General features: G+C 43.9%; 1 protein-coding gene across 4 annotated transcripts; it reads right to left on the bottom strand.

Moving 5' to 3' along the window:
- Window positions 1-48: 48 nt before the first annotated feature.
- On the bottom strand, window positions 49-27,498 carry LOC310841327 (uncharacterized protein). 4 transcript variants are annotated; one of them, XM_083732161.1, is made up of 20 exons: window positions 25,238-27,498; window positions 22,717-23,292; window positions 20,612-20,708; window positions 19,888-20,133; window positions 18,338-18,482; window positions 16,985-17,084; window positions 14,929-16,351; window positions 14,589-14,712; window positions 13,828-13,978; window positions 12,448-12,663; window positions 11,679-11,822; window positions 11,099-11,248; window positions 10,193-10,298; window positions 9,764-9,867; window positions 9,125-9,280; window positions 8,649-8,750; window positions 4,762-4,902; window positions 3,900-3,984; window positions 2,880-3,003; window positions 49-1,859 (listed from the first exon to the last, which is right to left on the bottom strand). In XM_083732161.1, the coding sequence occupies exons 2-20, from the start codon at window positions 23,140-23,142 to the stop codon at window positions 1,670-1,672; spliced, it is 4,230 nt and encodes a 1,409-aa protein (XP_083588287.1). In that variant the 5' UTR covers window positions 23,143-23,292; window positions 25,238-27,498; the 3' UTR covers window positions 49-1,669. The 4 variants fall into 4 exon arrangements, with proteins under 4 accessions (XP_083588287.1, XP_083588288.1, XP_083588290.1 ...); XM_083732162.1 differs by having other exon boundaries at window positions 25,283-27,498; XM_083732164.1 differs by lacking the exons at window positions 22,717-23,292; window positions 25,238-27,498 and adding an exon at window positions 21,303-22,684.
- Window positions 27,499-27,973: the final 475 nt, after the last annotated feature.

Below are 27,973 nucleotides of genomic sequence, written 5' to 3'. Positions count from 1 at the left end.
GGATTATAGCTTAGATCTGGGACAGAAACTGTTTTTTGGTGGCCTTGGTAGATTGATTTTGTTTGTTTATTTATATAAACTGCCAGATCATAATAAAATATTACAGCAATGCACACACACAAAAGTACAATACAAGTTCATTAGCTCAACAGCTTATGATATTATTCTAAACCCACCCTACTGCGTTAGGGCTGAGTGGCAAGAGTTTTGTACTGGCATTGGTCCTCCCCGAATGGTAGACCCCAGAAGATATCGCTGGGGAATTAAACATTACACTCATTTGCCTTTGACACACAGCATCTCACAGGGATCTTATCCTCTCACCATGAATCTCCATGAAACTGTGGGATCATCTGTAGCGTCTGAGTGCAGTCCAATCAATATGCCAATGATACCCAGTTCTCCCTTCCTTTTCCATTAAACCTGAGGCTATGGAAATTTAGCACTGTAGTTTCTCAAAACTGAGGCACCCATTTTAGCTGCCTCATTTACAGGACACATTAGAGTTCCTTTATAATCTTGGTGAGTGCAGGGCTGAGCTTGCCACACCTTTGCAAGGTGGCCAAAGTTTTGTATGTTTCTTTAATTTTGTCCAGCACTCTGCAGTCTCCCTAGCTGCCACATGCTGCCATTCCCAGGCTTTTACGTGAAGTGTGGGAGGCCAAGCAGGATGATTACTAGGAGCCTGAGATTGGGGCACTTGGTGGTTTTGTTTTTAAGGGAAGTCGCTGGTTATAAAACAACAGCAACACTTATTTCATTAAAAATAAAAATACTTTCAGTTGGAAGTGGTCAAACTCACATTAGGCAGCCTCCCCAGCTTCCGGTGCTTCCAGGAAAGCCCAGCCAGGAATGTTATAAGGCTTTCAGTAAGCACAGGCACCTGGGAAGGCTGCAGGTTGCAGACTCCTGGAGAGTTGATTTGTAGAACAAACAGAAAGGACACTGTAAAGCTTTTAGCCATCACAAAAGTAAGGTAAGTGCACCACAAACCCCACACCCTGGACAAGGTGACTCTTGGGCTGATCCAGCAGGGCTCTTTTTAGGTTATTATTGTTTGAGCCTAAGCTGATATTTGGTCATCTTCATGGTGGCTCCCAGGCTTTTGACCTCCACGTGGGGTCCATACTCCTTTCTTTACTTCATTCTTATGACAGAAGTAAGTAAAAAATTAAAAGCTATTTGGATGCCGCAAATCTGTGTGGTTGTTTAGAAGACATTACTGATATGTTACTGTTTTCAGCAGCAGTAATTGTCAGTTATATTTTAGTGTATTGCTCAAATGGTGTACATTCATACCTTGGTTCTCAAACATAATCCATTCCGGAAGTCCGTTTGACTTCCAAAAACTTTCGAAAACCAAGGCACGGCTTCCGATTGGCTGCAGGAGCTTCCTGCACTTAATTGGAAGCCACGTCGGATGTTCAGCTTCCAAAAAAGTTCACAAACTGGAACACTAACTTCCGGGTTTGTGGCGTCCGGGACCCAAAACATACAAGTACCAAGGCGTTCAAGAACCAAGGTAGAACTGTATTTGTATTTTTGTGAGACACTTCATAGACCTTTCTGGACAAAAGATGGAATAAAAAATAAACTATAACATAACATCATGAAACACGACGTAAGAGAACATAATGAAATGCTAAGACCACCATCCAGGGAACACAAGTTACTCCTTATCCAGGATGATGATCTCCTTCTCATCTTTGATTCGAACCCGTCCTGAAGAATACTTGGTTTCCTGCTGGCCATTTGCATAGACAGTCTTGACAGTCCCATCAGGGTATTCCCTTCTTGTAGACTGTGCCATATGAATCTCCTTTTGCCCATTATGGAACTGGATGGTTTTAACTCCACTTCTGTAAAGCAATAAAATAAAACAGTCCACTTCAGAGCATGTATACCCATGGGAACCCTGTTCATGCCAACAGACTTCACATTTCACACATAAGAACAAACGTAGCAAATCAGCCCAGTTGCCCATCAAGCGTAGTATGCTGTCTCTGGGAATGGCTAGAGTTGGATACTTGGGGCAGGGGGAAACACACAACAGCACAAGTGCCCTATAAACCTGCAGATCTAGAGCAATTTAGAGCTTGGAGTAACATGTCTTATTGTAATGAGGACCAGGGCAGACAACTGCCTGGCTTTATTGGTTTCTGGCATAAGGGCCAATATGATTTTGCTGGCCAAAAGTTTCCTTGTAATACGGCATTGCAAATTCTGAGATCAAATATGTTAATATCCTTTGTACCTCAGCACCAACAATCAACACAAGGAGTTGGGGCAGACAGACTAATGGATTCCATTGATAGGGCCCATTTGGGTTAGCACTGGCTCTATGTTCCCTGGCCTCATTGGGAGACATAGTTATGGAGGTACCAAATACAAATGTTTCTTTTTAAGATTATGACAAACATTCCCTGTTGCATTCAACCTCAACTTTGATTGTAATTCTCAAAAGGGTAACCATGCTATTCCACTGCAGCAAAACAAAAAGAGTCTTGGGGCAGCTTAAAGACGAAGAAATGTATTACAGCACAAACTTTCATGGACCACAATTCATTGGATACACAAAGTGTATCCAGATTTTTAAAGCAATGAGGTCAGAGGGAAATGAATGCAGAAAACACAGAGGCAATGCTGATTATGTAACTGACAGTGGTTATTCTCGTTTTAAAAAACCACCTTTGGTTTTGCTTGTATTTATGTAAATGGGAGGACAGAATCCTAGCAAAACACAATCCCTTGCAACACCTTTGCCTTGCAGAGCTCTACAAAATTATCCACTGTGAACAGCAGAGTGGTGAGACAGTGCTGAAATGGCACTTCTATTGAATGGTTCCCCCTTTCCAGTTCCTGAGTACTTTATTACTTACTTGTCCACTTTTACAACTGTACCGTCTGGGAAAACAGTTTCTTCCACCATACCTCCATCATAGCGGCGTTTCACAGTCTGGTCTGGAAACACGATTTCTTCAGTACCGTCAGGGTGGTACTTTTCTGTGGAACAGGACAGTGTTAAGAAGTCTCATTTGAAACATGTGTGAGCTTACCTTCCCAGTGTGGGTACATCATGCCTGATACATTGACACACGTGCATACACTGCATATTATGACCTACACACAGATTGCATGTTATTTCTTATGTGGATGTGCCTCAAATGCAGATATCTGGCATGTCTGAAGCAACCTGAAATTTGCCACTGGGGATGCTTCACAACTCAGCAGGGATTTCTGCACAGGCTTGTTGGGTCCCACCTCAGTGTGTGTCAGGGAACTGCCATCAGTGCCGGAGGGAGAGAGTGGGCTCCAGAGGGATTCCAGAGAGCGTCCCGGAATGGGGAGAGGCAGCCCATCTTCTGGGGAAGAGAATCAGCGTAGCACCAGTGGAGAAGGGGGGTAGATGGGGGAATCGGCGAGGCGGTCCCATGACTCCTTGCCGGGGACCAGCGGGGAGAGTAAGGGTCCTCCGCTGCCTACGCCCTCCTTGAGCAGAAGGCTTCCGCGCAGGGAGAGTAGGAGGAGACTAGGCGTCAAAGAGCTTCTTTGCTGGAAGAAGTTCAAGAAACACCCACTGACGGATTCTGCCAGTGATTGAGACAGCCACGGGTGAATGGCTGTCCGGACAGAAAAGGTTCACTCAGGCAACGCAGCCAGGTGTTGGCACCGGCTTACGCACGAGCAACCCCTAGAACCATTACAGTGTGCAAACTGAATTTCTGAATGATATGCAATATGGAAGTTCATTTATTTATTATATATAAGTTCTGACATCATTTTTAAATTTATCGCCCTTAAAGGAGAAAAAGATAGAAAACTTATTATCTGATACGCATATCTGTTTGGTAAACATTGCCTTTAAAATCAGTTTTAAATTCATAGTAAATTGACGTTACCAATCTGATTATTAGGAAACTGCAAGACTTCCAATCCATTTGGGAAAACGGTTCTGGTTGTCTGTGTCTCTGCATAGTAATAAATCTGCATAATAATAAACAAGGAAAATGATAGGAAAATGCATTGGAAAGTGTGGAATAACAATTGTCGATGCAAATTCACAAACAAATCAGAACGAATGTTCAGTAAACAGCTGACATCATCTAACCTCCCCACAAACATTCTGCAAATAAATCAAGATGAATGCTCAATAAACTGGTTGTGTGGAATAGATCATAGTTCCCTGTCCAATGCTGATTTAATCTTCACTTTTGCCCCCTCTCTCATCTCTGGTGAGTCGTCTAGCTTTGTATTGCTTCAAGTATATACATCAACACCTTCAAAGGTTTGTTGACTTATTTTGAGGTGGAAAACTGCTCAAGAAGGGGGGGGGATATGGGTGCCACCACAGTGACTTTGTTACTGTTTTTAAACAAACTGTTAAGCACTCTCAGAAGCCAGGAGGGTGGAACTGCTGTACAGGATTTCCAGAAGGAAGAGATTCAGTGGCGTGAACAACTCTTCCCAAGACTGGCAGAAGTGAAATAAATTATGCAAAGTTAGGATTTGCAAAGTAAGCATTTGCATATTTTATACATTGCAGAATTCAACCATTGAGTTGCTCTGGCACAGATTTCTTTCAGCACAACAAATGTGGAGACTTGCTAACTTGCGTATAAAAGATTGTTTAAGCTCAGGTCAGAGCTCAGCTAAATATTTATTTCCCCCTACTTGGAAATTAAGACATTTAGAACTGAGGTCCATCTTTGTAATCACAGTTTAAAGTCCTCCTTCAAAGCAAAATAAAATAAATATACACACCACTCTCTGATCTGGCAAGATCTTCTTAATATCTCCATTGTAAAAAGTAACAACAGTTGTTCTTTTATCTGTGCTAATCTCCATTTTTGTCCCGTTTGGATATTTAGTAATCCTGCGCCCATCAGTAAACAGTTGTTTCACCTTTAAAACAAAGACCAGATGTGCAAGGTTGGTGTGTATTCACATTCTCTTTCTTCCCTCTCTTCCCCCCACAACCAAGCCCCCTGTAGTGAAACTGGAATACTTGAATTGAAGAAGACTCTGATTCATCTAAATGGATCTCTGTGCTTTATTACATTAGATATTTAAACATCTGTGACTTTTAATAAGCTTCAGCCCAGAACACCAATTTTAACATGTTTCACCAGGTTAATTCAGAAGGGCAGAGCTGCATCAGAGGTGAGCGAGCAGACCAGGGGTCATCCAGTGTTCCACCTGAATGCTCAGAAACCCTCAAGGGCCTGTGTGCCGGCATTTGAAAGAAAGCTAAAAGGAGCCAATTGATTTCTTTTGTCCAGAGCAAACTTTCCCCCTCTACTTATTCCCAAGTGGGAAAGTTCACAATGGGAGTCAGGAAAGAATAGCAGGCAGCAGAGACAGTTCCCATCCAAGATGAAACAGTCCTCTCTTCTTTCCTCTTGATTCTTTGTAAAATGAAAACACGCTGCCAGCACCACTCACGATTCCTGGGGGTGGGGGGGTGGGGGAAGAGGCTGACAGTGGCACTGTGTTGGCAGTGGCTTCACTGGGAGAAATATGAGAGGCCCGTCTTCCGGGGAGGCCTTTTCACAAGAATTTGAGAAGGGGTGTTAGCCTATGCAAGTAGCCCTGGTCAAATTCCCATGGCACCACCCATAAACTGCACCTGTCTTAAACTAGTTTAATACAGTGGTACCTCGGGTTACAGACGCTTCAGGTTACAGACTCCGCTAGCTCAGAAATAGTACCTCGGGTTAAGAACTTTGCTTCAGGATGAGAACAGAAATTGTGTGGTTGCGGCACAGAGGCGGCGGGAGGCCCCATTAGCTAAAGTGGTACCTCAGGTTAAGAACAGTTTCAGATTAAGAACGGACCTCCAGAACTAATTAAGTTCTTAACATGAGGTACCACTGTAGTCATTCCCTACTCACAGTGAAATCTGAAAACTACTTTGTGTCAAGAGCATGGGATCTCAAACAGAGAATCTGTAGGGGGGGGGGGGTTGGAGGAAACAGTTAAGTTTGTGGTGTAGCTATGCCCTAAGACCATAATTCCACAGAAGATGGAGCAAACTTGTATTCTGCTGCTGCAGAGGGTAGGACCTGAACCAATGGCTGCTAAATAGAATAAAGGAGATTCTGACTAAACTTTAGGAAGAACTTTCTGATGGTAAGAGCTGTTCAACAGTGGAACAGAGTCCCTCATGAGGACTCTCCTTCATGGACGGTTTTTAAACAGTGGTTGGTTGGTCGTCTGTCAGGGATTCTTTAGATATGATTCCTGAAATGCAGGGGGTTGGACTAGATGACCCTCAGTGTCCTTTCCAACTCTATGATTCCATCTAAGGTGGCCACTGTTCTTGTCATGTTTGAGTTTCGCTTCTGCTTCCCCCACAACATTGCTCTCCTGTCCTGCTTCGTTCCTGTATGGCTCTTTGCACATATGCAAATAAGCATGTGCAAATATCAGCACAAGCACAAGGTTGAGTTTACCAGCAGTTTACGTGTCATTTGAAGTGAGAGGCTGGAATGTCTCTACTCGCAAACAGGCACTCTGGCTCCTTCCTGTACAGTGGTACCTCGGGTTACAGACGCTTCAGGTTACAGACTCTGCTAACCCAAAAATAGTACCTCTGGTTAAGAACTCTGCTTCAGGATAAGAACAGAAATCGCAGTGGCAGCAGCAGTGGGAGGCCCCATTAGCTAAAGTGGTACCTCAGGTTAAGAACAGTTTCAGGTTAAGAACGGACCTCCAGAACAATTTAAGTTCTTAACCCGAGGTACCACTGTACTGTTATAAATGGGGAATGCAAAGCAAGGACACTGGGGAAGTTGTTAGAATTTTGTTTTGTTGTTGGTGGTTTTTTTTTGGGGGGGGGGGGGACAAGGATCAAAAGAAAAGGTGAGTTGCCCCAAAAGTGTCCTAGGCCTTTCAGAAGAAGTGCCAAAAACAGCCACCTGGTTTCTTTAGAAAGCTTCAGGTTATGGGAGACACACGCCTGCCATTCACTTAAGCTGATTTGAGATCTATGACCGGCACAAATGGCATTAAAAATTCTATCCGGCAACTCAGCATAATCTGCATTCCCCTGGAGACCTCCGGTGCTGCAGAGGGTGCTCCAAATTGTGCTTTAATGAATTACCATATGGCAGAGACATATGCTTGCAGCACTTTTATTTTCATGTAACGTGACCCCCATTGCATGCATGCCAGCTCTGCAGGAAGTTAGCTTCGTTTCATGCAAAGAGCTCCTGGGAAATCAGCCAAGACCCCTCGATGAGCAGATGGGGAACGCAGCCCTGGTGATGTGTGTGCCACACGGAACCAGCTGCCTTGCACTCCAACACAACCTCCAGTTAAGACTGTGTACAAAAGGAAGCTTCCCTGGGTGGTTTGCAGGTGAAAGGCATATTAAATCAATGGAGCCAACTGTGGGGAGAGGCATTTGGAGCAAGGAAGGGTTTATGCACACACATCAAAAAGCAGCTCAACACTACATTGGCACCAATGTAGATTTGCCTTGGGGGTAGGGTTTGCAAGTCAGCTTCAAACCCTGGTCGCAGATACTAGCCGAAGGAGTTCTCAACAATATCAAATCTGCTTAATGTCAGTGATTGAGGACAAGGGAGGAGAGGATGGGAAGAATGAGATCCTATAGTCCACTCCCGATCTTTTAACAATGGTTAAGAGATCCCTCCACCAGTCCAGTGAGAGAACATACACTGCCTTCCAAATTCGCTGTCCATTTTGTAATTCTGTAAAGCATCTGCCACCATAAAGGTGCAGAAATCTGGGGCGCAAGGTTGGAAGAATATTCAGATGCCCTCCCCAGTGGCATGGGGCCATCCCACAAAGAAGCAGCTCCCATCATTGTACAAAATGAAGCTAAGTGTGAGGATATGAAGGCCAGAAGACCCTTGTACAGTGGTACCTCGGGTTACATACGCTTCAGGTTACATACGCTTCAGGTTACAGACTCCACTAACCCAGAAATAGTACCTCGGGTTAAGAACTTTGCTTCAGGATGAGAACAGAAATTGTGTGGCAGTGGCGCGGCAGCAGCAGGAGGCCCCATTAGCTAAAGTGGTGCTTCAGGTTAAGAACAGTTTCAGGTTAAGAACAGACCTCCGGAACAAATTAAGTTCTTAACCCGAGGTACCACTGTAACTGAATGAATTGCTCTGTATTTCACAGGTTCATTGTATTACTGCTTGGACATGAATGTGGCTTTGACTTGTTTTACGTTTTCACATACACTGGGTTTAGTTCCATTGGTTGCTCTGATGTTCTGTGTTAATTAAGTTGCTCATGGTGATTCACTTTGGTCTTCCTTTTGGAAGGAAAAGTGCGACAGAAGCAATAAATGACGTTTTCAAATATTATGCTACCTCTGTAGTAGCAGCATGTGGGGTGGAGTGGAGCCACCCTCCTAACACTGGAGTCACTGCTGCCTAAGCAGCAAAGTCAGGGCTGTGCAGGTACACCAGTGCAATTTCTGGATTGGCAGCAGGGGTCCTGGCAGTGCACCGCATAGCCCCCACCTTGCTTCTGCCCAGCCCTGTCCAGGTAAGTCGCAGTGCTACCAATGTGGGGAGAGTTGCTCTAGAGCCATGCTCCAGGGCCACACACCCCACTACTTCTGTCACTTAATATTTCTACTGCTTTTATACTTAGCTAATATTTCTTACCTTTCCATCGGGGTACTCTATTATTTCTTTCACTTCCCCATCCTCTTTTATTTCAGTATATAGTGATGCTCTTCTGGACAGTATTGATTTGAGAGGAGAAGCCTATCAACAATCAAACATGATTTTTAATTGCATGTATTTTTCTGCACAGAGTGGCATGATCTATAAAATCCCACATAAGAGGGGGAGTGGCACAGTATTTTATTCAAGAAGAGGGTGTTAGGGATCCCCCCCCAATATATATCATTTCCAACTGTGATGCCCAAGCTAGCTAATTAAAACAAATAATGAAAAACAATATAAAAACCATAAAACAACACATAGATAAACCTGGTGTAAGTCTAACAGAGCTATCTCCGGCCAACAGAATCAAATGTTATCTTAGCACTTGGTTGCATGACAGAACAAAAAAGAAACACTACTGATACAGAAACATAGACATACAAAGAGAAATTCAGACACCCAGAAGACCAAACCTTATTTTTAGTCTCCACAAAAATAGGAAGATTTTCCACAGGTGTATTCCTGCCATTTGAGGCAATGCTGTTTTTCCTGGAGGTGGACATAGAAACCACTTGCTCAGAAGATTTATTGAATCTCTGAACCCTTTTATGGCTAGGATTCTCTTTCACCTGTAAAAATTGTTACCTGTCAGTAATCATCTGAAACCACTTAAGCCATATGTTTAAAGGAATCTGCTATATTTAATGCCATATGGTTTAACTGATCAATAAAAGAACCCTCTTTTCCCCACCCCTTTCCCCCAGAGCAGCGGCGTAGCGTAGGTTACCAGAACCTGGGGCGGTGTGGAGGGCATGAGTGGGTGGAGGGAAATGGGCAGAGTGTGCATGCACATTTAACAGCCTAATGGGGTTTGTGTCACCTAGGAGATTGCAGCCACAGAGATAAGAAAAGAAGAGTTGTTCTGTTGTCTGGCGAGGTCATTTCTTGGTTCGTATGGAGAAGCCATTTTTAATCAGAGCTCAGTGTCAGAAACAACTGTGGCAACTGCCCCTGTGCCCCCCGCCAAGCTACGCCACTGCCCCAGAGACTCTTATCAGAGTAGGTTTTTAGGCTTGCTGTAAAATATGCTCAAGGCTTATACATAAACATACCTGTATTCCCACATTACTCAAGGATGTGGTGCTTAAACTGTCATTGCTTTGACTATTTAAAAATGCTGTGTCTTCTGAACTACCTGAAGTGGAAGAGAACGTGCCTAGTGGGATTAAAATATTTACATATTAAGAACTGTCAACAGCCACATATGAAAGCACCGATATTTCAAGTCCTGTATTCGGACTCCAAAACATTGATACTGGTGTTGTCCTTGGCCAGCAAAAGGGACATGTTTGAACAGCACAGAATCATAGAATTGGAAGGGACCATGAGAGGGTCATCTAGTCCAACCCACTGTAGTTCAGGAATCTTTTGCCCACCATGGGGCTTGAACCCATAACCCTGAGATTAAGAGTCTCATGCTCTACCGACTGAGCTGTCCCAATAGGAACTAGGAAGTATGCAACCATTTGAACATACTTTACCTTTCACATGCAGAGCTGGGCTGGTAAGTATGCTTGGTTCCGATTCAGACACAGGTGTCTTCCTTCCATAACTGTGCTGCTGACTGTGAGCCAACTGAGGCAAAGCCTATACAGTAAAGAGGAAGCCTTTAAATGAAGGCAAACAGTGCTCCTACGCACTTGAAGTGATTGAACAGGCAGGCTTTCCTCACTGTAGTGATGTGGAGCTGAGCCAAAAGCATCAGGAAATGCCATGGCTCTTGGAGAAAAAGGTATTGTGTGGTTTATAAAGACACCAGCTTGAAGATATGTTCCAAAAGGTTTAGATTTGGATGTCACTGGACCACACGTTATAGATCTTCTGAAGATTTATTTATTTAGAGCATTTGAACCTTTCAGCCAAAGAGGCTCCCAAAGTCCTTTGGCAGAACAAATTCACTGGAAAAGAAGACAGGCTTAGCCAAGATTAGAATAAATGCATTCAAATAATGCCTAACTAATTTATATTTTATGTAAATGGGTCGACTATAGGTTTATATATATGTAGCAGGCTAGTTTAATTATATGCCAATAAAGAAAAAACCTTTTGTAAGAGGAAGAGGCAGTAGGCAATAATCTTCATAGCACCCTGCTTTGCAATTTGCAGGGTTTTTCCAGAAATAATAATAACAAATCAACGCTGCCAGTCTCTGTAGACAACACTAAAGTAGATGGACCAATGGTCTAACTCAGTACAAGGCAGCTTGTACTCAAGACATTCCTGGATTGTTAATATCAGCAACTGTTGTGACATGGTTACTGTGTAATCTGTTGCACTGCATTTCATGCTATTTTAAAACTTTATTTATTGTACACCGCTCAGAGGTTTCTTTTTTAACATAAGCATTTTTATAAATTTCCTAAATAAATTCAAAGAATGTGCATTACTTTCTGTAGTCCAAACGGTGTTTGATGAGGGGTCCTCTGGCTTATGGGTGTCACACTTCTGTTATGAACTGCTTTACACGGGCTCTTCACTCTTTGTTCTCCTGCTGCAGATTTCAGTGACTCAGACCTTTGCAGAACCCTCCTTGTTGCCTAGAAGAGATTAAATACTTTTTTAAAATCATTGCATGGTGTTGGCCTTTGCTGTCTTATTTGTGAGCATGCCACTAGGAATACTTAAAAACTGAAGATTTAACATGTTTCCCCAGTATTTAATAATACCAATAATCGTTAACATTTCCATAATACTTTCAAATGTGCTTCATTATCTGGATGTAATTTTTACAGCAATTAGGGATGCTCAAGGAATTCTCCATTGATGGACTAATCTGATTTATTGAAGCATGACTGCATCCTGTTTTTGTTTTATAGATATAATTTTGGTTTTGTTTTATAGATATAATTTTATTGCAGATGTTATATTGTTATGTTCATTACAACACACCAGCTGTACACTGACTGTATGTATGCCAGAAGCAGTATAAGGTTATATGGGGACAGGGGAAGGATCAATATATCTTACCTGGGAATCTCTAGGGGCCAATTCATCTGGTGGTACTATTTTCCTTCCCATAAGCTTATTGTCAGGGCTCTTGTGGCTATTTTGCGATGGATTCTCTACCAGGGTTCCTTCAGGTGGTGTCCCTCTCAAAATAGCTGCTGAGACCTGAAAAAGAAATTATAATGTAGTAGCACTTAAGAATGTCTCATGTGCCCAGTAGGTTCAGCAGCCATTCTCTATACGCAGAGCTGGAGCACCCATGAGGCAAGGCATATAGACGAGCCTCAGACGGCAAGAGCCACAGGGGCAGCGGATGTGTCCTCCAAGGAATGCATTCAGGTGCCAAAATGTTCTGGGCCAGCCTTGTCTATATGTCTAATTTAAGGAGCAGACAAAATTAAGGCTGCTTGCAGGCCAGCCACATTCTTCCTGGAAAAAGGATGGCAACTTTCACGAGACTGCTCCTCCCTGTAGTTTCCTCCTCAAAACAGATGTGCTAGTTGAGGATGGGCTCCAACTCTAGCCTGTCGCTTCTCAGAGGACCCATTGCCTACCTGTGAAAAGATCTGCTAGTGGGGAAAGGAAGAGAGAAGGTGCCAGCTTCCCCCATCCATTCGGGAAGAGTTCTGAAGCCTGCTCTAGAATAAGAAGCAACATCCAAGGAGCCATAATCCTTTCCCCATCAGTGGATCTTTTAAAAATGAGCATGGCTACATCAAAACAGCCACAGCCCATTCCCAACAAAGCAAGCCAAGAAGCCAAACACAAACAGGAGGTCTGCCTATCCTACCGGCATTTCTCTTTTTCTGCCAATCAAATCCACAGCTCCATGTTTCCTTTCGCTTTCCATCTTCTGATGCTCAGAGACCCTGAGCTCATCTTGAAGCTCCAGGTTCTGTTTGGTCAGTGCTTCGACCTGACTTCTCAGCTCACCATGGGCAGCGTGCCAGCGGGTCTCATTCCTTCTGAACTCCTCCTGCAGCCCTGCTATTTGCTGCTTTAACATCTGTCATTAGGAAAACAGGGTTGTTGGTTTTCCAGGGAAAGGTGTGTTGCCATTTCTGTGTTGCAACATGAGTGGCATCAGGCCCTCTTCTTATTTCACTAAACCCCACATGAGTACTACTGCTAGGAAGCTAACCTACATGTGGTTAATACCCAATTGCACCACTGTGGGCAATTGTCAGCCAAGGCTGGGTCTTCTGACTCAACTCAAGCAGGGTTTCTAGGAGGAGAGCCACGTTCACTTTAGGGACAGGAATAGATCACAGAAGGCACAATGAGGGTAATCTTGTCCAACCCCCTGCAATGCAGGAATCTTGAACCACCAACCCTAAGAGTCTCATGTTCTATTGAGCTAGCCCAACAGGTAATATGAAACTGTTCTGTTGCATATGATTAGCTGCATTCTGAATTTAAGCTCCTGAAAGTGCAGCTGAGGGAGAATAAGTCTATTCTCATGTAATTTGGGGGTATGGTGGAGATGTGTGCCAAAGCGAGGCAGGGTGTAAGACCATTTGTAACCTAAGGACTTGGGAGGTAAATCTTGAAAGGACCAAGTCCAGGGTAGTGATAAAACAGGTTCATGTACGAGAGGAACTGACAAGCCAGGAATCAGAAATGTAGGGACTGGCAGTGGTCTGAAAGAGGCTGTTCCTGAATGCTAAAGGGCTTCTTTCCCTGTGCAGGAAGTAGAGATGAAAAGAGTTGATGAAGGACAAGACAAAGAGCAGGAGAGAGAGAGGGGAAGTCATTAGTCAACTTAACGGCAATAGGAAAATCTCCCTAGGTACAAGAACAAGTCCTCCTTCCCCCTGCCCTTGCAAGTAAGCTCCCCTGTTAAATTGGAATGCAGCCCTCACCATTTTTCCAGCTCCAGTAAGAGGAAGTGTTCTGATACACCAAACTAAAGGCGGCCAGGCCTACGGACAGCTGCTCTAAAAGTTCATTTAAAAGAGGAAATTAGATTCAATTATGGGGAGGTAGCTCAGTGGTAGAGCATCTCCTTTGTGTACAAAACAGAACAGGTTCACTTCCTAACATTTGCAGGTAGGGCTTGGGGGAAGCCCTGTCTGAAATCCTGGAAAGCCACTGCCAGTGTAGACAATACTGCTCTTAATTTTGAGGTTTCTATGACGCAAGAAGCATCATTGTGCAATATACAACTTACTTGTATTTCCCCTGATTCTCCTTTACCTACTGCCGTATGCTTCTCAAATTCTGCCTTTTCTTTCTGCAATTTCAGGGCTTCCTCAGTCTTGCACTGTTCCAGGGAATGCAACTTCTGCGACCTCTTGGCCTCAAATTGATTTATTTGTCTTCTGTTGAAAAAGAAACAAAGGGGTGATGTAAAAGACCAGGGTATCACATGTACAGGAACTCAAGGGTTTGTTTTCACAGATCTGAGCCTTCGGCATTTTTTTAAAAATAGGGGGAATATTAAAATCAGGTATGTCATAGTCTTGAAGAAATCTATCTGTACTGGACCACAAGGCTGGAATGGAGTGCTGTTACCCTCATGTCCTTCTCAAATTTTGTGGTGTCTTCCCAATAAAGCTCAATAACTTTGCGGGTGTCAGGATTTTCTGAAATCTGGCAAGCCTAGTTTAGTAGAACTTGGAACTTTTGCACTATTCTATGACATTTTGTTTGGCTTGCGAAAGGTCTTTCCCTGATTTGGCTTGATAACGCCATCTGCACACTCAGTTGCAGGCTGGTTTATATCAGTGTACAGGTGACACTGAAACAACTTATAATTTCAGAAGCTTCTAAGACTAGACGGCAAAGTTTGGAAACCTAAATAGCAATGCTTTAAATAAAGATAATGATGTTGTTCTTTGCCTCAGATACAAAGGGATTGCACAAGAGCTACCCACAGGAAGGATGGCATATGAATTCCTATAGGAAAATAACCACAAACAATTTCCTTACCTAAGAAAGTCCATGGCTTTTGCTTGTTCTTCTTTCATCTGAGCTAGGAGAGAAGTTTCTCTCTGATGCACCTGAACTTCCGGTTCACATTCTAACTTATCAGTATGCCTTTTCTCAACTTGCTCTACAAAGAGATTTATGTTAACATGTGTTAAAGCTCAAAGAGTCAAGTCAGTCTGTGTAACCATTTTGGTTGAATTTGATAATGGAGGTGTCTTCAACAAAGCTTTTCTACTGCACCATTTATCTGAGCTTGCTGAATGCAAGCTGAATTTTCTGGATATTAAATAAAAACTTGTCATTTTAAACTTTTAAAACTTGTCATTTTAAAATGTCTTACCTGGAGTAGCTCTTTTATCATCCACTTTTGCTTTGCTTTTGAAAGCAGGGAAAAGGTTGGCCACAAGATCACTTGTCAAGGAAGGAGGTTGCAAATTGTACTCTGAATTGCAATTGCTGGCAACACCATTGCTCTGTGTTTTAGACTTTCTTCCTCCTCTTCTAGTTTTTGAGGGGTGGCAGGAAGATCTTCTAAGCGGGGAGAGAGTCTTTCCAAATTTCAGGCTGCCATCGTCAACACTAGATTCATTGCTGCTGCTGCTACTTGTGATAAGAGTGGCCTCCTGTTGACCTGCTGGCTCCTGGATACCAAACTTACTGGCAGGCAATTTTCTATGGTTTTTCAATGAGTAATCATCAGCTTCACTGGGTTCATCAGTGGCATAGTCAGCATCAGAAAGATCCATGTTCTTTCCAATGTTAGCTGGTCTATGGTTACTAGGCCTTATTGCGTACTGAGAGCAATGAGATTTAGGTTCATCTTCACTATCAGTAGATGTGCAGAGTGAATCACTAGAGAGGGGTTTTCCTTCCCATGCATTAGCAGCACCTGCATTGCTGTTCTTTTGGAAATTAGCCATTGTGGTGACACATCTTCTATCTGATTTAGGTGTAACTTTTATTATTTGATCATTGACTTTCTTAAACCCAGGGTTGACTTCCACTTGGCCCTCTGGGCTTTTCCCCTCAGCAATACAATGCTCATTTTCACATTGTCTAATCTGAGTCATGCTTTGTGCAACCTGAAGTCCAGAGCTCTGCTCCTCTTGATTGTCTTGGTTGCTTTCTAAGTTATGAAGCTCAGGGACATCTGGTGAAGCATCCATGGACCTTCCTACCACCTGTGATACACTGTCTTCTATGTTCTCCATAAGCCACATTGGAACCTTAAAATCCAGGGATCTCTTGTCAACCCTAACCAAATGATATTGAGACCCAAGACTTGAGGTTTCATTTTTTTCAGTCACCTTTGCTTTAATGTCAATTATTTGTTCATGACATTCCTGTGAACATTTGGACCTGTCAAACTGAGGTGGTACGCCAGATACTTCTCCATTTACCATCCCTTTGCTATCACAACCACCAGATTCGCTGCTGTCTTTTATTTCATCTGACCTTCTCTCGCAATTATGAAGCTGGCCTTTTACATCCCCCTTGAAGGTGATACCATGTGTGTTTTCATCATCCATGATCAGTACGGTGGAGCTAGTGACCTGCCTTTTCAATTGTGGGTGTTTCCCCAATAGTTCTTCTGCATCCCATTGAGCGGGCCATGAGAATTTATTTTGACAATCAAAGCTAACGCGTCTAGGAAATCTGGCTGGTTCCTTGCCAACACTGTTTCTCTTTTTTTCAAGCCTTGCAGTCCCTTCCCCACGTTTCAGAAATGACTTCTGAGCAGTGGCTTTAGTCTCACGGAAGTTCTGTAAGGAAGGCAGTGACATTAAAATGTGGTGGGATATCTCATCGTTTCTAATAAATAATGAATCCCATTAAAAACAAGCAATCTCAAAGAGCGTGGGTGTGAATTTCCAAAGTTTCTGAAGAGAAGAATTCTGGCTCCAAAGACAATGGTTAGCCTCCTCTTGATTTTACTGGGGATTTATCATAGGCTGCAGCGTTAGGGGTCCTCCACCTCAAGATGATGGTGGTTTCCCACAAGTAAGTATGTATGCCAGGCCACTGCCGGCAACCTGGTGTTCTCCTGACCTCATGGCCAGCTCGTTTGATGCCTTTCCCAAGGAATGACTCTGACACACACAGAGAGACACCTGCTGATCCTATGTGTCTCAAACCTTACATCTACACACCAGAGTGTATAATCCGAAGCCCTGCAAACATAGGAGCTTCCAATTTTCTTCTATGGGCCCAAAGGTGTTGTTTATATAGGAGAAGTCCTCAATAAAGAATGGCAGGCATGTTCCTGCTCACAGAAGAGAGCAATGAAACCCCTGTACAAAGTATGAATCACGCCAAATGGGTTTCAAAATCATGCAGAACCATAGGGTTTTAGCAGCATAACTAACATTGTATTAACACAACTTATGCTCTGGTACCTGTTGCTGCTTCTCTGCTTGTTGAGAATCGACTTTAAGTTGCTCCTCAACAAATTCCTCAAACGTCTTCCGCCTCACTCCAATTCCAGGTCTGATTGGTCTAGGGAAATAATAAAACAGATTTGAACATAAATATTCTGCAGCCATTTTCCATGATGACGAATTGCGGCTGAGGTATGTTACACTGCTTCAAACTTGGAAGGGAAATGGCAGAATACTAATAAGAGAAATGGCAATGGATATCCTACCATTGCATTCCCCCCCCCCCCCAAGAGGTTCAGAATTTCCTCACTGTGTCAAGTCTAATTAGCTCACATTTATCAACACTCTCATGGGGAAAGGGCCACAGCTCAGCAGTAAAACATCTGCTTTGAATGCAGAAGGAAAACCTGCCAAAAATCATAGAAAGCCACTGCTACTCTCTGTAGACCATACTGAGCTAGATAGACCAAGAGTCTGAAGAAGTATACAGCAGCTGTCTATGTCCGTGGACTGATTTTATGCTAGTTTCTTAATTTTAAGCTTGAAATAATGCTGTTCATGTAAAAATGCTTCCATCTCTAGACAGTATTGAATATGGATGTTGTAAAGATTATCAAGGGATCCCTCCTATATGAGGGGTGAGGAACCTATGGTCCATGGGCTGGATCTCACCCAGTACTGAATTTCATCTGGACTGCTTTTAAAGTGTGGGTCTTTAAAGGTATAGAGAGCTTTGAAAGTGCAAACCAGATTGGGAGACAGCTGGGCCAATCTGCACATTCAAACCTCTCCCTTCTCAGGTGGGAAAGTACAGATCAGCACCAGTTGTCTGCTGATGTGATACAGTGGTACCTCAGGTTACAGTCGCTTCAGGTTACAGACTCTGCTAACCCAGAAATAGTACCTCAAGTTAAGAACTTTGCTTCAGGATGAGAACAGAAATCACGCGGCGGCATCGGGAGGCCCCATTAGCTAAAGTGGTACCTCAGGTTAAGAACAGTTTCAGGTTAAAAACGGACCTCCAGAACGAATTAAGTTCTTAACCCAAGGTACCACTGTACATGCTTTCAGTGGTGGAAACCTGGACTGAGTCAGCAATCAGCCACTCAATACACATTTTCAAAACTCTCTTCAGGAACTTTTTACTTTTCTGTGGCCCCTGATTGACTCCTCGCCCCTCCACCCCATGGGACTTTGGCTCCTGAGAGAAAAGTTTCCCCATCACTATCCTATACAAAAAGGGGATAAATAAAATGTGCTCCTTTCCCCACTTAACATTTGCACCAAACCTTCCACCAGTTGTAAATGTTTTAACAGTTTTAGAATTTTTTAATGTTTTAAGAGTTTTATAATATTAGATTTTTCCCTCACCTGTCATCTGCATTCCGTGTTTTCATGTTCATTCTTAATCCAAAGGGGGAAAGAGAAGCATTTTCCTCTAATTGTTGCTCCCCTCTTTGTTCTGTAACAGGTGGCGAAGTTTCAAGCCAAGGTTCTCCACCTGGCAGACTTGCTTCTAAATATCAGGAAAGCATGAAAAGAGTAAAGGCTTTTACTACATTAATTAGGTCTCTTGAACAGGGGAGGGGAGAAGGAGGGGAAACTGGTAACCATGTCCCAGGGAAACTTTTCATGTATTAAAGGGTGGAAACATATCCCCAAAATATTTGTTTCTCTAAATAAACTGAGACTGAATCTGGATAAGATGCAGATTGTTTGGGGGAGTGGCTCCTGGATTTAGCATTGTCATTTGAGGACCAGGTAGCTTCAGTGATAGAGTGCTGACTCCCCTCTACACACACACACACACAAATGCAGAACTCGCATTTAAGGGATGTAAGAAAGCATCAGTTTCCATTCCAACCCAGGTTCATCGCATGCACCCCTGTTTCCACTCCACTGCACTGCAGGTTAGCTTCTGGGAAGAGCTACACTAGTTGTGTACTGTGCATTGTGGCGGAATGTCATGTCATGTCATGATTACATGATGTTATACCATACCATTCATTTCAGTGCAAAGGAAATACAGTGGAAATGAGGAGGGGGATCATTAATTACACTTCATATGTAGACAAAAATAACAGTGAATACCTATGGTAGACACTGGATAGATTTCTGTCCACAAATAAATGAACACCAGCCATTTCTGCTCTTGTTAGGCTACTCCACCATCCCTACTCCCAACTGCAGGACACGGGTGGCGCTGTGGTGTAAACCACTGAGCCTCTTGGGCTTGCCGATCGGAAGGTTGGTGGTTTGAATCCCCGCAACGGAGTGAGTTCCTGTATGCTCTGTCCCATCTCCCGCCAACCTAGCAGTTCAAAAGCACACCAGTGCAAGAAGAAATATAGGTACTGCTGTGGCAGGAAGGTAAACAGTGTTTCCGTGCACTCTGGTTTCTGTTGCGGTGTTCTGTCGCACCAGAAGCTGTTTAGTCACATGACCCAAGAAGCTGTCTGTGGATAAATGCTGGCTCCCTCGGCCTGAAAGCGAGATGAGCGCCACAACCCCATAGTCGCCTTTGAATGGACATAACCATCCAGGGGTCCTTTACTTTTACTTTTTACTCCCAACTAGAGCTGGTGGACAATTTTGGTTCACTCTGTAATTTGGAGGGAACCTCTCTGGTCCACATTCAATGGTTCATGCTCAAATTAGAACTTAGACACATAGATTCAATTGCATGTCTACAAATCTTTCCAAGTCTGATTCACTCCAACTTATGTTTTATGGGCTTTTGTGTGTTTGTGTGTGTGTGTGTGTGTGTGTGAGAGAGAGAGAGAGAGAGAGAGAGAGAGAGAGAGAGAGAGAGACTGAGAATATAAAAACAAAAAATCATTCAGTCTGTGTTTCTTTCTTCTGTTCAAACCATTGCTAGGTGCTTGCAGCTTTACTTTGGTTATTTTACTTTAGCTCATCACCTTTTTCATGAGGTTCATGGTGCTCCCTTGAAACTTCTAAGAAGTTGCTGTTTGCTGAGGTTTCTGTGGCAAGTTGCTGCAAAGTAGACTTTATTATTAAGGGACTGGTTTGTGAGCTTCCATTATTCTGAGCTTGCAAAGAATTCTCCAAAGGGAATTGGACAGGGAATAAAGCGGCTGGGACTCCTGGAAGGGATGGGATCATAGCAAGAAGGTGAGGAGGAATACCAACAGAAGCTGAAAAGCCTGGATAAAGAAACAAAGCAAGGAGCAAAAATTAGTGTGGTCCTTGATGTCTATCTCCCATTTATTTCCTATTTCCCTGTTGTTAGCTGCTCTGAGCCCAGTTTTGGCTGGGGAGGGCGGGATATAAATAAAATTTATTATTATTATTATTATTATTATTATTATTATTATTATTATTATTATTATCCTACAATAAACACCTGTCTAGATGCCCCTTATTCCATCTGTGTCTATCATTTATCAACAGAAAATGATGTTTTGTGTGTGACGTCATTAGAATGTCCCGCTTACCCAATCCTCCTGAAATCCACTGTAATTTCTTGCATCCACCCTGCTCTTTTGAAATGTGTTTAAAAAACCAACACCTTGGGTCAAGATGACCCAAAGAGCTGTGGTTCTTTTTATAGCCTCCTCAAATTATGCTGGAAGATATAACACCCTGATGAAAAAGGCAGGAATCTGACATTCCTTGCAGTACCTGAATTAAAGAACGAAATTATTTTCTGCTGTTCAGCTACTAGCTGTTGAAGGTGCTCCATCTGGTGCATTATGAGCTGTTCCTGCTGCCCTGGACTCTGAAAGAAGAAAATAAAATGAAAAATTGTCTAATTTAACCCTTAAAAGCAGTAGGACAAGGATGGGGAACCTGTGGCCCTCCAGATTGTTGGGCTCCAACTCCCATCTGCCCCAGCACGGCCAATGGTTAGGGATTATGGGAGTTGTAGGTCAACAACCAATGGAGGTCCACAGCTTCCTCATCTCTCCACTGGGCTTAAATTAGTCATGAACTGCAATCCTATGCACATCTGAGAGTAAATCGCACTGAGTACAGTGGGACTTGCTTCCAAGTAATGAATAGTCAAGGAATAAATTGGTCAGGACAGAAAAGAAAGTATTTCTTCAAACAGCACATAGTTAAAACTACAGGATTCACTCCCACAGTGATGGCCACCAATTTGGAGAATTAAATAAATTCATGGAGGATGCAGCTATAAGATTCTCTGAAGGCAAATCTAAAAAAATGTAATATAAACACTGACAATTGGGAAACACTGGCCTGTGAGCATTCCAGTTAGAGAACATCTTTTACCATGGACTTTGAAGATGCTTAAACTCAGGACGAAAAGGAGAAACGAGCTAAAAGGAAGGCACGTTTGGCAAACCCTCACCGTGATCAACTCCCGTCTGGAAACCTATTTCCCTGCTGTGGAAGGACATGTGGATCCAGAAATGGCCTCCACAGTCACTTACAGACTCACTGTTAAGACTGTGTTCATGGAAGACAATCTTCTCAGCTGTGAGTGATCACCAAAGAAGAAGGAGTTCTAGTTTCACTGCTGGGAGGCAGTATGCCTCTGAATATCAGTTACTGGGAATCACAAGGGGGGAGAATGCAGTTTCATTCAGGAAAGGCTAGCCTATTTCCCATAGGCATCTCATTGGCCACTGTGGGAACAGGATCCTGGACCCAACAGGCTTGCGGCCTGATACAGTAGGGTTCTTTGTTGTTAAATGCAGATTATATCTTTAAGGGAGTGTGGCGTTTGCCCATTCATTTAGGAAATGTTTGAACAGGTGGGAAAGATAGGGTTAAAAATATAGACCAATAGGAAAGCCGGAGGCGGAGCCTCCCTGTGTATAAAAGGGCTTAGCCCGAGGTTTGAGTTAGTTGTTGTTGTTGGGAGCTGTTGGTGGGTAGTTGGTTGGTTTTAGTGGGTTGGCTGGTTGGGAATGGCAGTTGGAGAAGCAGTTGGTAGGCAGTTGGTAATAGAGAGACAGTTAGGGCAGTGGGTTCTTGAGTGAGGGGAGGTAGAAGAGATAGAGAGAGGAAAATAAGACTAAAAGTACAGAGTAACAACGTTTGGAATGCCGTAAAAGTTTGTTTGTGACTGAAATAAAATACACTCTTCTCTATTAATTGAGAACCTGACTGAGGCTGAAGTGATTTTACCGGGGAGGACCTGGTTGGTGGCAGCGGATTAGTGGTGTACGGGTCAATAGTCCGTGAGATGACCGGGGGCTCCGTACAAATGCCACAGGGAGGAATAAACAACTACCTCTCACGTTATCCTTAATCATTAGCCATTACTGGGTGGGGCTGATGGAAGTCCAGGTAATCCATTTATTTAGCATTCATCATAATTTGCCTGCACACAACTTACATGGTTGTTAGAATATGTCCTTATATAGGGCATTCATTCTGATTTGTTTACAGGGCAGTTGGACAGCAACATACTTTCATCCTCATTTGCTTGTGGGGTGTTTACATGCTGCCCCATTAATTATTCAATCATCTCACATTTTTCAGTCCATTTCCCCATCACTTTCTTAACCACAAAATGTCCATTTCAAAATTATTTTTAAAAGTGGATTTGTTGTACTAGAACAACAGAGTGCTTTAATACACTTTAACTGTGGAAATCTTAAAGTTCCAGTGTGCGTTTAAATTCCTCCTGTAAAATAGTGACAGTCTGGAGACACCTTTTGTTTTGAATAGACACTAGTGCAGTATTCAGCAGGGTGTACAGAATTAGAGGGTTTGGATTGTAATGTTAACTTAGCTTAAATGGAACACAACCTCACCTGTTTCTCGTTTTGACAGCATATAGCATCTTGAGTTATCAGAGGAGGAGGAGAAGTAGCAGTGGCAGCATTTGGGATTCCCAGGGTTTCACTGGTTTTACCAGCAGGAACTGTTCCTGCCTGAGTTGGTGGTAATAAGTGAGGAAAAAGAATAGAACTGGCTGTGTAACTGAATGGCTTGGCATCCTGAAAGGTTTGAAGGTGGCTTAGGTCACCGGGTAGGCCAACGTCTCTTTCCAGTGTGCTGGACGTATTCAAGGATGTAAACTGTGCAGGAAAGGGGTTGTTTGTGCTGCTTACCCAACCCAGACGTAAGGAAGATCCCATTGTTTCATCCGTTGTGCTATGACATGATGCTTGGGCTCGTGAATCTTTTACAACCTGCTCAGATAAACAGTCTTTCCTCTTGAAAATATCTGATTCCATTTTCCACCTTTTGAAACTCTTCTTATGGAACTGTGAATGTAGCTGAAAATGAGTAAAGTTTGTGGAAACTAATCCTAATGTCCTTCATTTTGATTTAACAGAATAGGGTTTTTTTGCACTGAAGGGTAAAGTTCTTTTTTTCAATAAAACCTGAAAAAAATATGCAGTAGTCAGGTTTTAAGTAGCTAAACAGTAAACATTAAGTAAGTTGTTGCTGTCGTTGTTATTATTTATTCTAAACACCACCTTTCCTCCAAAGAGCTCAAGGCAAAATAGATAATTCTCTCCTTCCTCTCCTCTCCATATTATCATTTTCTCAAAAGCACTGGGGTCTTCTTGTTGACAGAATGATGGACTCACACTAATGCAGATCTTAGTTTGTTCTACCTGTCCCTCTTTATTGAACTTTCTATAGAACGTAGCATGTTTTAGTGATGAAGAGTTTGTGGTGGAAATGTGAGGATGAGAAGGGATTGGAGTGAACCCACAAATATCAGTTGTATCCAGATGCCAGGATTTCTCTCTTAGCCCCTGCCAATACTGTATGCTTAGCCACATAAAGACAGCAGTGGTTTTGTACAGAATCCCTCAGTAGCTGCCTTGGTAAAAACTAATCATGTTGCTAGAGGCCTTTATACAGGCTCTGTGCCGCTACACTTGCCTCATATGTATTGAACCCTTCCTCATATATACACACTTGGTAGTTTTGGTCAAGGGCACAGACACTGTCATTGGCCAGCCACTACCTAATGATGGAAGTCAAAAGTGGACACGCCATCACCCTGGCCATGGCTGAAAGAACCTCCACGTGGAAGAACAACAGAGAATACTTTAACAATTAAAGACTAACACAGTGATAATGGCATAATAAGCTTTGAAAGACTAGAGTTGGTCAACAACCTCTCTGATTTTGCTGCAATGGATTAACCTGGAAGCCATCTAATGAGGCCCTCTTGTCCAATCCCCTGGCCTGTTTCAAAATATCCTACTGCATTAAAAGCAGCTCTGCATGGTGCTTGTCCTATCTTTTGTAAACAAAACAGAACAAAACAAAACACCCAAGAACTAAGATTTCACAGCTGCTCTGAGCAGTTTCAGTCCAGAACTATATAGCAATTCAGCTTAAGGTTTAACTAGCGTCATTTCTGAATACTTTTTTTCTTATTATAGTTTTTGTGACACACACACTTTAAAAAATACAGTAAGTGCAAAAATAGTCAATGTTATAACAGCAGCCATTTCCACGTTTGAGAGTTTTAAGATGAAATACTGAAAATCAGATTAAAGGTAAAGGTAAAGGTACCCCTGCCCGTACGGGCCAGTCTTGACAGACTCTAGGGTTGTGCGCCCATCTCACTTAAGAGGCCAGGGACCAGCGCTGTCCGAAGACACTTCCGGGTCATGTGGCCAGCGTGACAAAGCTGCATCTGGCAAGCCAGCGCAGCACACGGAAACACTGTTTACCTTCCCGCTAGTAAGCGGTCCCTATTTATCTACTTGCACCCGGGGGTGCTTTCGAACTGCTAGGTTGGCAGGCGCTGGGACTGAGCAACGGGAGCGCACCCTGCCGAGGGGATTCAAACCGCCGACCTTTCGATCGGCAAGCCCTAGGCGCTGAGGCTTTTACCCACAGCACCACCCACATCCCTAAAAAAAAAATCAGATTACGAAACTGCAAAAGGCACCTGCTTAATGCAATCCTATGCACCTCCATGAGAACACCGTGAAATTTACTCTTGAGTGAAGCTGGCTCTTAGGTACTATTTGGTACAAGGTTCATGCATTATACATTGTCCAAGCATGAAACATAACGATTGAGACTAGTGGGAATTGCTCCCAGGGAACTGTGAGCAGGATTGTAGCCTTGGGATAGCAAAGAACTTGAACCATACACTTCAGTCACACAGCCATCAGAAATGCTGTAAGGAAATAGCATTAAAACGCCATGAGTGTGCTATGTATCCCCACCAAAATGTGCCAAGGAGCCAGTGTGGTTCTAGAGGAGGGCCAGGACATCCCAGGGTTCCAATCCCCACTCAGCCACGAAGCTCACTGGGTACGCTTGGTCCAATCACTGTCTCACAGCCGAACCTACCTCACAGGGTTGTTGTGAGGAGAAAATGAAAATCAAGAACACCACTTTGAACAACTCTGCGGAAAGGTGGGCTGGGTTTGTGACAGACGAAAGAGTCCCCCTCTGGCGCTCATCCAGACGCGTCTTCTCCACTCTGGCCGTCTCAGTCGCTGCTGTGTCTGCATAGGAAGCCTCCCGGGCCTTGAAGGAAAAGACCTAATCCTTCGAGGAGCGACAGCGAGGCGTCGAGGGCTGCCGGCGTAGCTACAGCAACCGTAAACAGGAAGGGCTGAAGCCTCGGCTCGCCGAAGGGGCGGGGAGGGGCGGCAGCGCGGGGAACCCCGCTTTATTCCCCCCCCCCGTCGGAAGAGAGCTGCTGTGCTCCTCGCCCAGACAGCCCTGGTGGGAAGCTTCTCCGAGGGGCGCGGAGGGCATTGCAGAGAACAGAGCAGATCCTGGACGTGCACAACCGGCAGGTCCTTCCCCCTCGTAGGCTCAGCCTCTCAAGCCTCCCAAGCAGCGTCCCTAGGCCCCACCACGTGGCTCCGGGATCGGCAAGGAGCACTGGAGAAGGAAGTGTTGCCACTGCCCCGTCCCGGCCGAGACCCACCTCGGGCTGAGGGGGCAGACCCCCCACATCCCTGGGAGACGAGAGGGGCGCGCGCAAGGCCAGCTCCCTGCAGGATTTCGCGTGCTTCCCGTGGTTCCATAACTGCAAGCCCAGCTCAAAGAAGTGCATGCATGTCTGCATTCTGCAGGGTCGCCTCCATTTCTCTGCTGGGACTTTTGTCTTCTGCTTCTGCACTTTCCTAGCTTCCAGTACGACACCATCAAGATCAGCTACTGCCTTGCACGGGATTGTCAAGTCCTTCGTTGGAAGCATTGCCGTCCTCATCTCCTCGCTTTCTTCTTTTATAGGGGCCCAAGCTATAAACTTTGATTGCAGTTAGAAGTGTGGGAGAAAGGAGGGGGAAGCCCTGTGGCAAGAGCGCAATTTCACTCATGCAGGCAGGGCAAGATACAACCCACGGTACTGTATTGTGATACGTTTGTGGGGTGCCTGGACCCCTTTTCTAATTTCTAGATGCCAGGCATAGTAAAATTATTGTTGTTTCAGTTATATACTGCCCTTTATCAAAAGATCTCACAGCAGTGCAGAACATTAAAAACACATTGGAAACATTAATGATAATCTCATAATAAAAGCACTGAGAAAGGCATCCTGAGCGACAGCCTATTAGTAAAATAGCCATCATAATAACAGTCTTCTCCACACTTTCACAGAACAAACCAGTCTTCCTGAGTCCAAGCCAACCTGACTAGCCAAGAAAGAAAGACAGGGTCAAGATCCATTCAGGGAGCCATCAACAAGGCAAAGAATCTTTGCCCAGCCCAGAGCATCTCCCAAGGCACAGAGTTCACCATTCCACCTGCCCAAAGTGCAGGTAGAACTACTGCCATCAGGCTCTCTTGTCAGCAGCAACCAACTCAGAGTCCCTCAATGGAGTTTCACATGGGGGGACTGTGCCTGCCCAGGTTCCTCTGGCTCCTGAAGCAGCCCCAGTGCCATCACTTGATGACACTGGGCCGGATTGCCACACCATCTCCAGGCTAGCGCAACTCACAAGCGTGCCCGGGCCAGCATGAGCGATGGGGTAGCGGGTGTAGCAGTGGCTCTGCTGCTGTGTCTTGCCCTGCCTCCACCTGGCCAGTGTATAGATTCCTCAGTCAGACTCATCTTCATGGTGCTCTGTCACTGTATTGGTAATAAAACTAGTGAAACACTATGCCATCTTAGGAAAATAATTGAATCTGCAACACAAAAATCTTTTCATGTTGGAGGTTGGGGGGGTCAGTCTGGATAATGCCCCGAGTCCCTTCCCATTCTCGGGGCCCTGTATCCAGTGAGGGCTAAAATCTAATAAAGGAGGTTGCTGAGCTGGTCAGCCATGTTTCTTTGGCCACTAAGTGTCCCCAGCAGCATCCCAAAACAATGAGCTAGGTTGCAGGAACTACAAGTAAGTAATGCTGCCCTCCAGGCTAATGGGTGGGCCTTTCCTCCAGACCCACTCACCTAGCTACTAATTATGAGGACCGTAGCCAGAAGAGTTATGTGTGAAGAAGCTGGAAGCAGGAGACATGGAGACATGTTTGCTCTCTGCTTGATCCAAAGCTGCAACTAATAGAGAAGCAAGATCTTCTGGGGTGTTCATGCTGCAAGGTTATGCTCAGGTTGTATATATGGAGAAATAAAAACATAGTTTCAAGCCAATCCAGCTAAAGATAAAGAATTGAGGAACTTTATTTTATTTTTAAAAAGCAATTGTCAAAAACTTTTCAACCACACTAGAAATCCAGTCAGTTACAAATTGTTTCTACATCTAAGTTACAAAAATAATATACAGCTAAGAGAAGTGCTTTTTAGTAAATAGTATTTTGTGAATACTACTCAGACATATAATGAATATAATGAATACTACTCAGACATACAGTGGTACCTTTAGATACAAACGGGATCCGTTCTGGAGCCCCGTTCGCATCTAGAGGTAAACATAACTAGCGACGGCACATCTGCGCACACACGCATCGCTTTTCACCGTTCTGTGCATGCATGTGACGTCATTTTGAGCATCTGCGCATGCGCAAGCGGCGAAACCCAGAAGTAACGGAGCAACTCAAACACGCTCAATTCGAAGCATATTTAACCCGAGGTATGACTGTATAATGTACCAGCTGCACTGGCCTCCCATCAGCTCT

The sequence above is a fragment of the Podarcis gaigeae genome, assembly GCF_964106915.1.
Source record: "Podarcis gaigeae genome assembly, chromosome: 3".
Classification (NCBI taxonomy): domain Eukaryota; kingdom Metazoa; phylum Chordata; class Lepidosauria; order Squamata; family Lacertidae; genus Podarcis; species Podarcis gaigeae.
This window is presented reverse-complemented; position numbering and strand designations above follow the sequence as displayed.

Excerpts from the sequence above, each read along its gene's own strand:
- LOC310841327 (XM_083732161.1), bottom strand. The coding sequence starts at position 23,142 with ATGGAATCAGATATTTTCAAGAGGAAAGACTGTTTATCTGAGCAGGTT. Across the intron at positions 20,134-20,611 it reads AATTTCGTTCTTTAATTCAG|GCTTTTCAGCTTCTGTTGGT; the intron begins GTACTGCAAGGA and ends TTCTTTATCCAG. Across the intron at positions 11,249-11,678 it reads TGGCCCCTAGAGATTCCCAG|GCAACAAGGAGGGTTCTGCA; the intron begins GTAAGATATATT and ends AATCTCTTCTAG.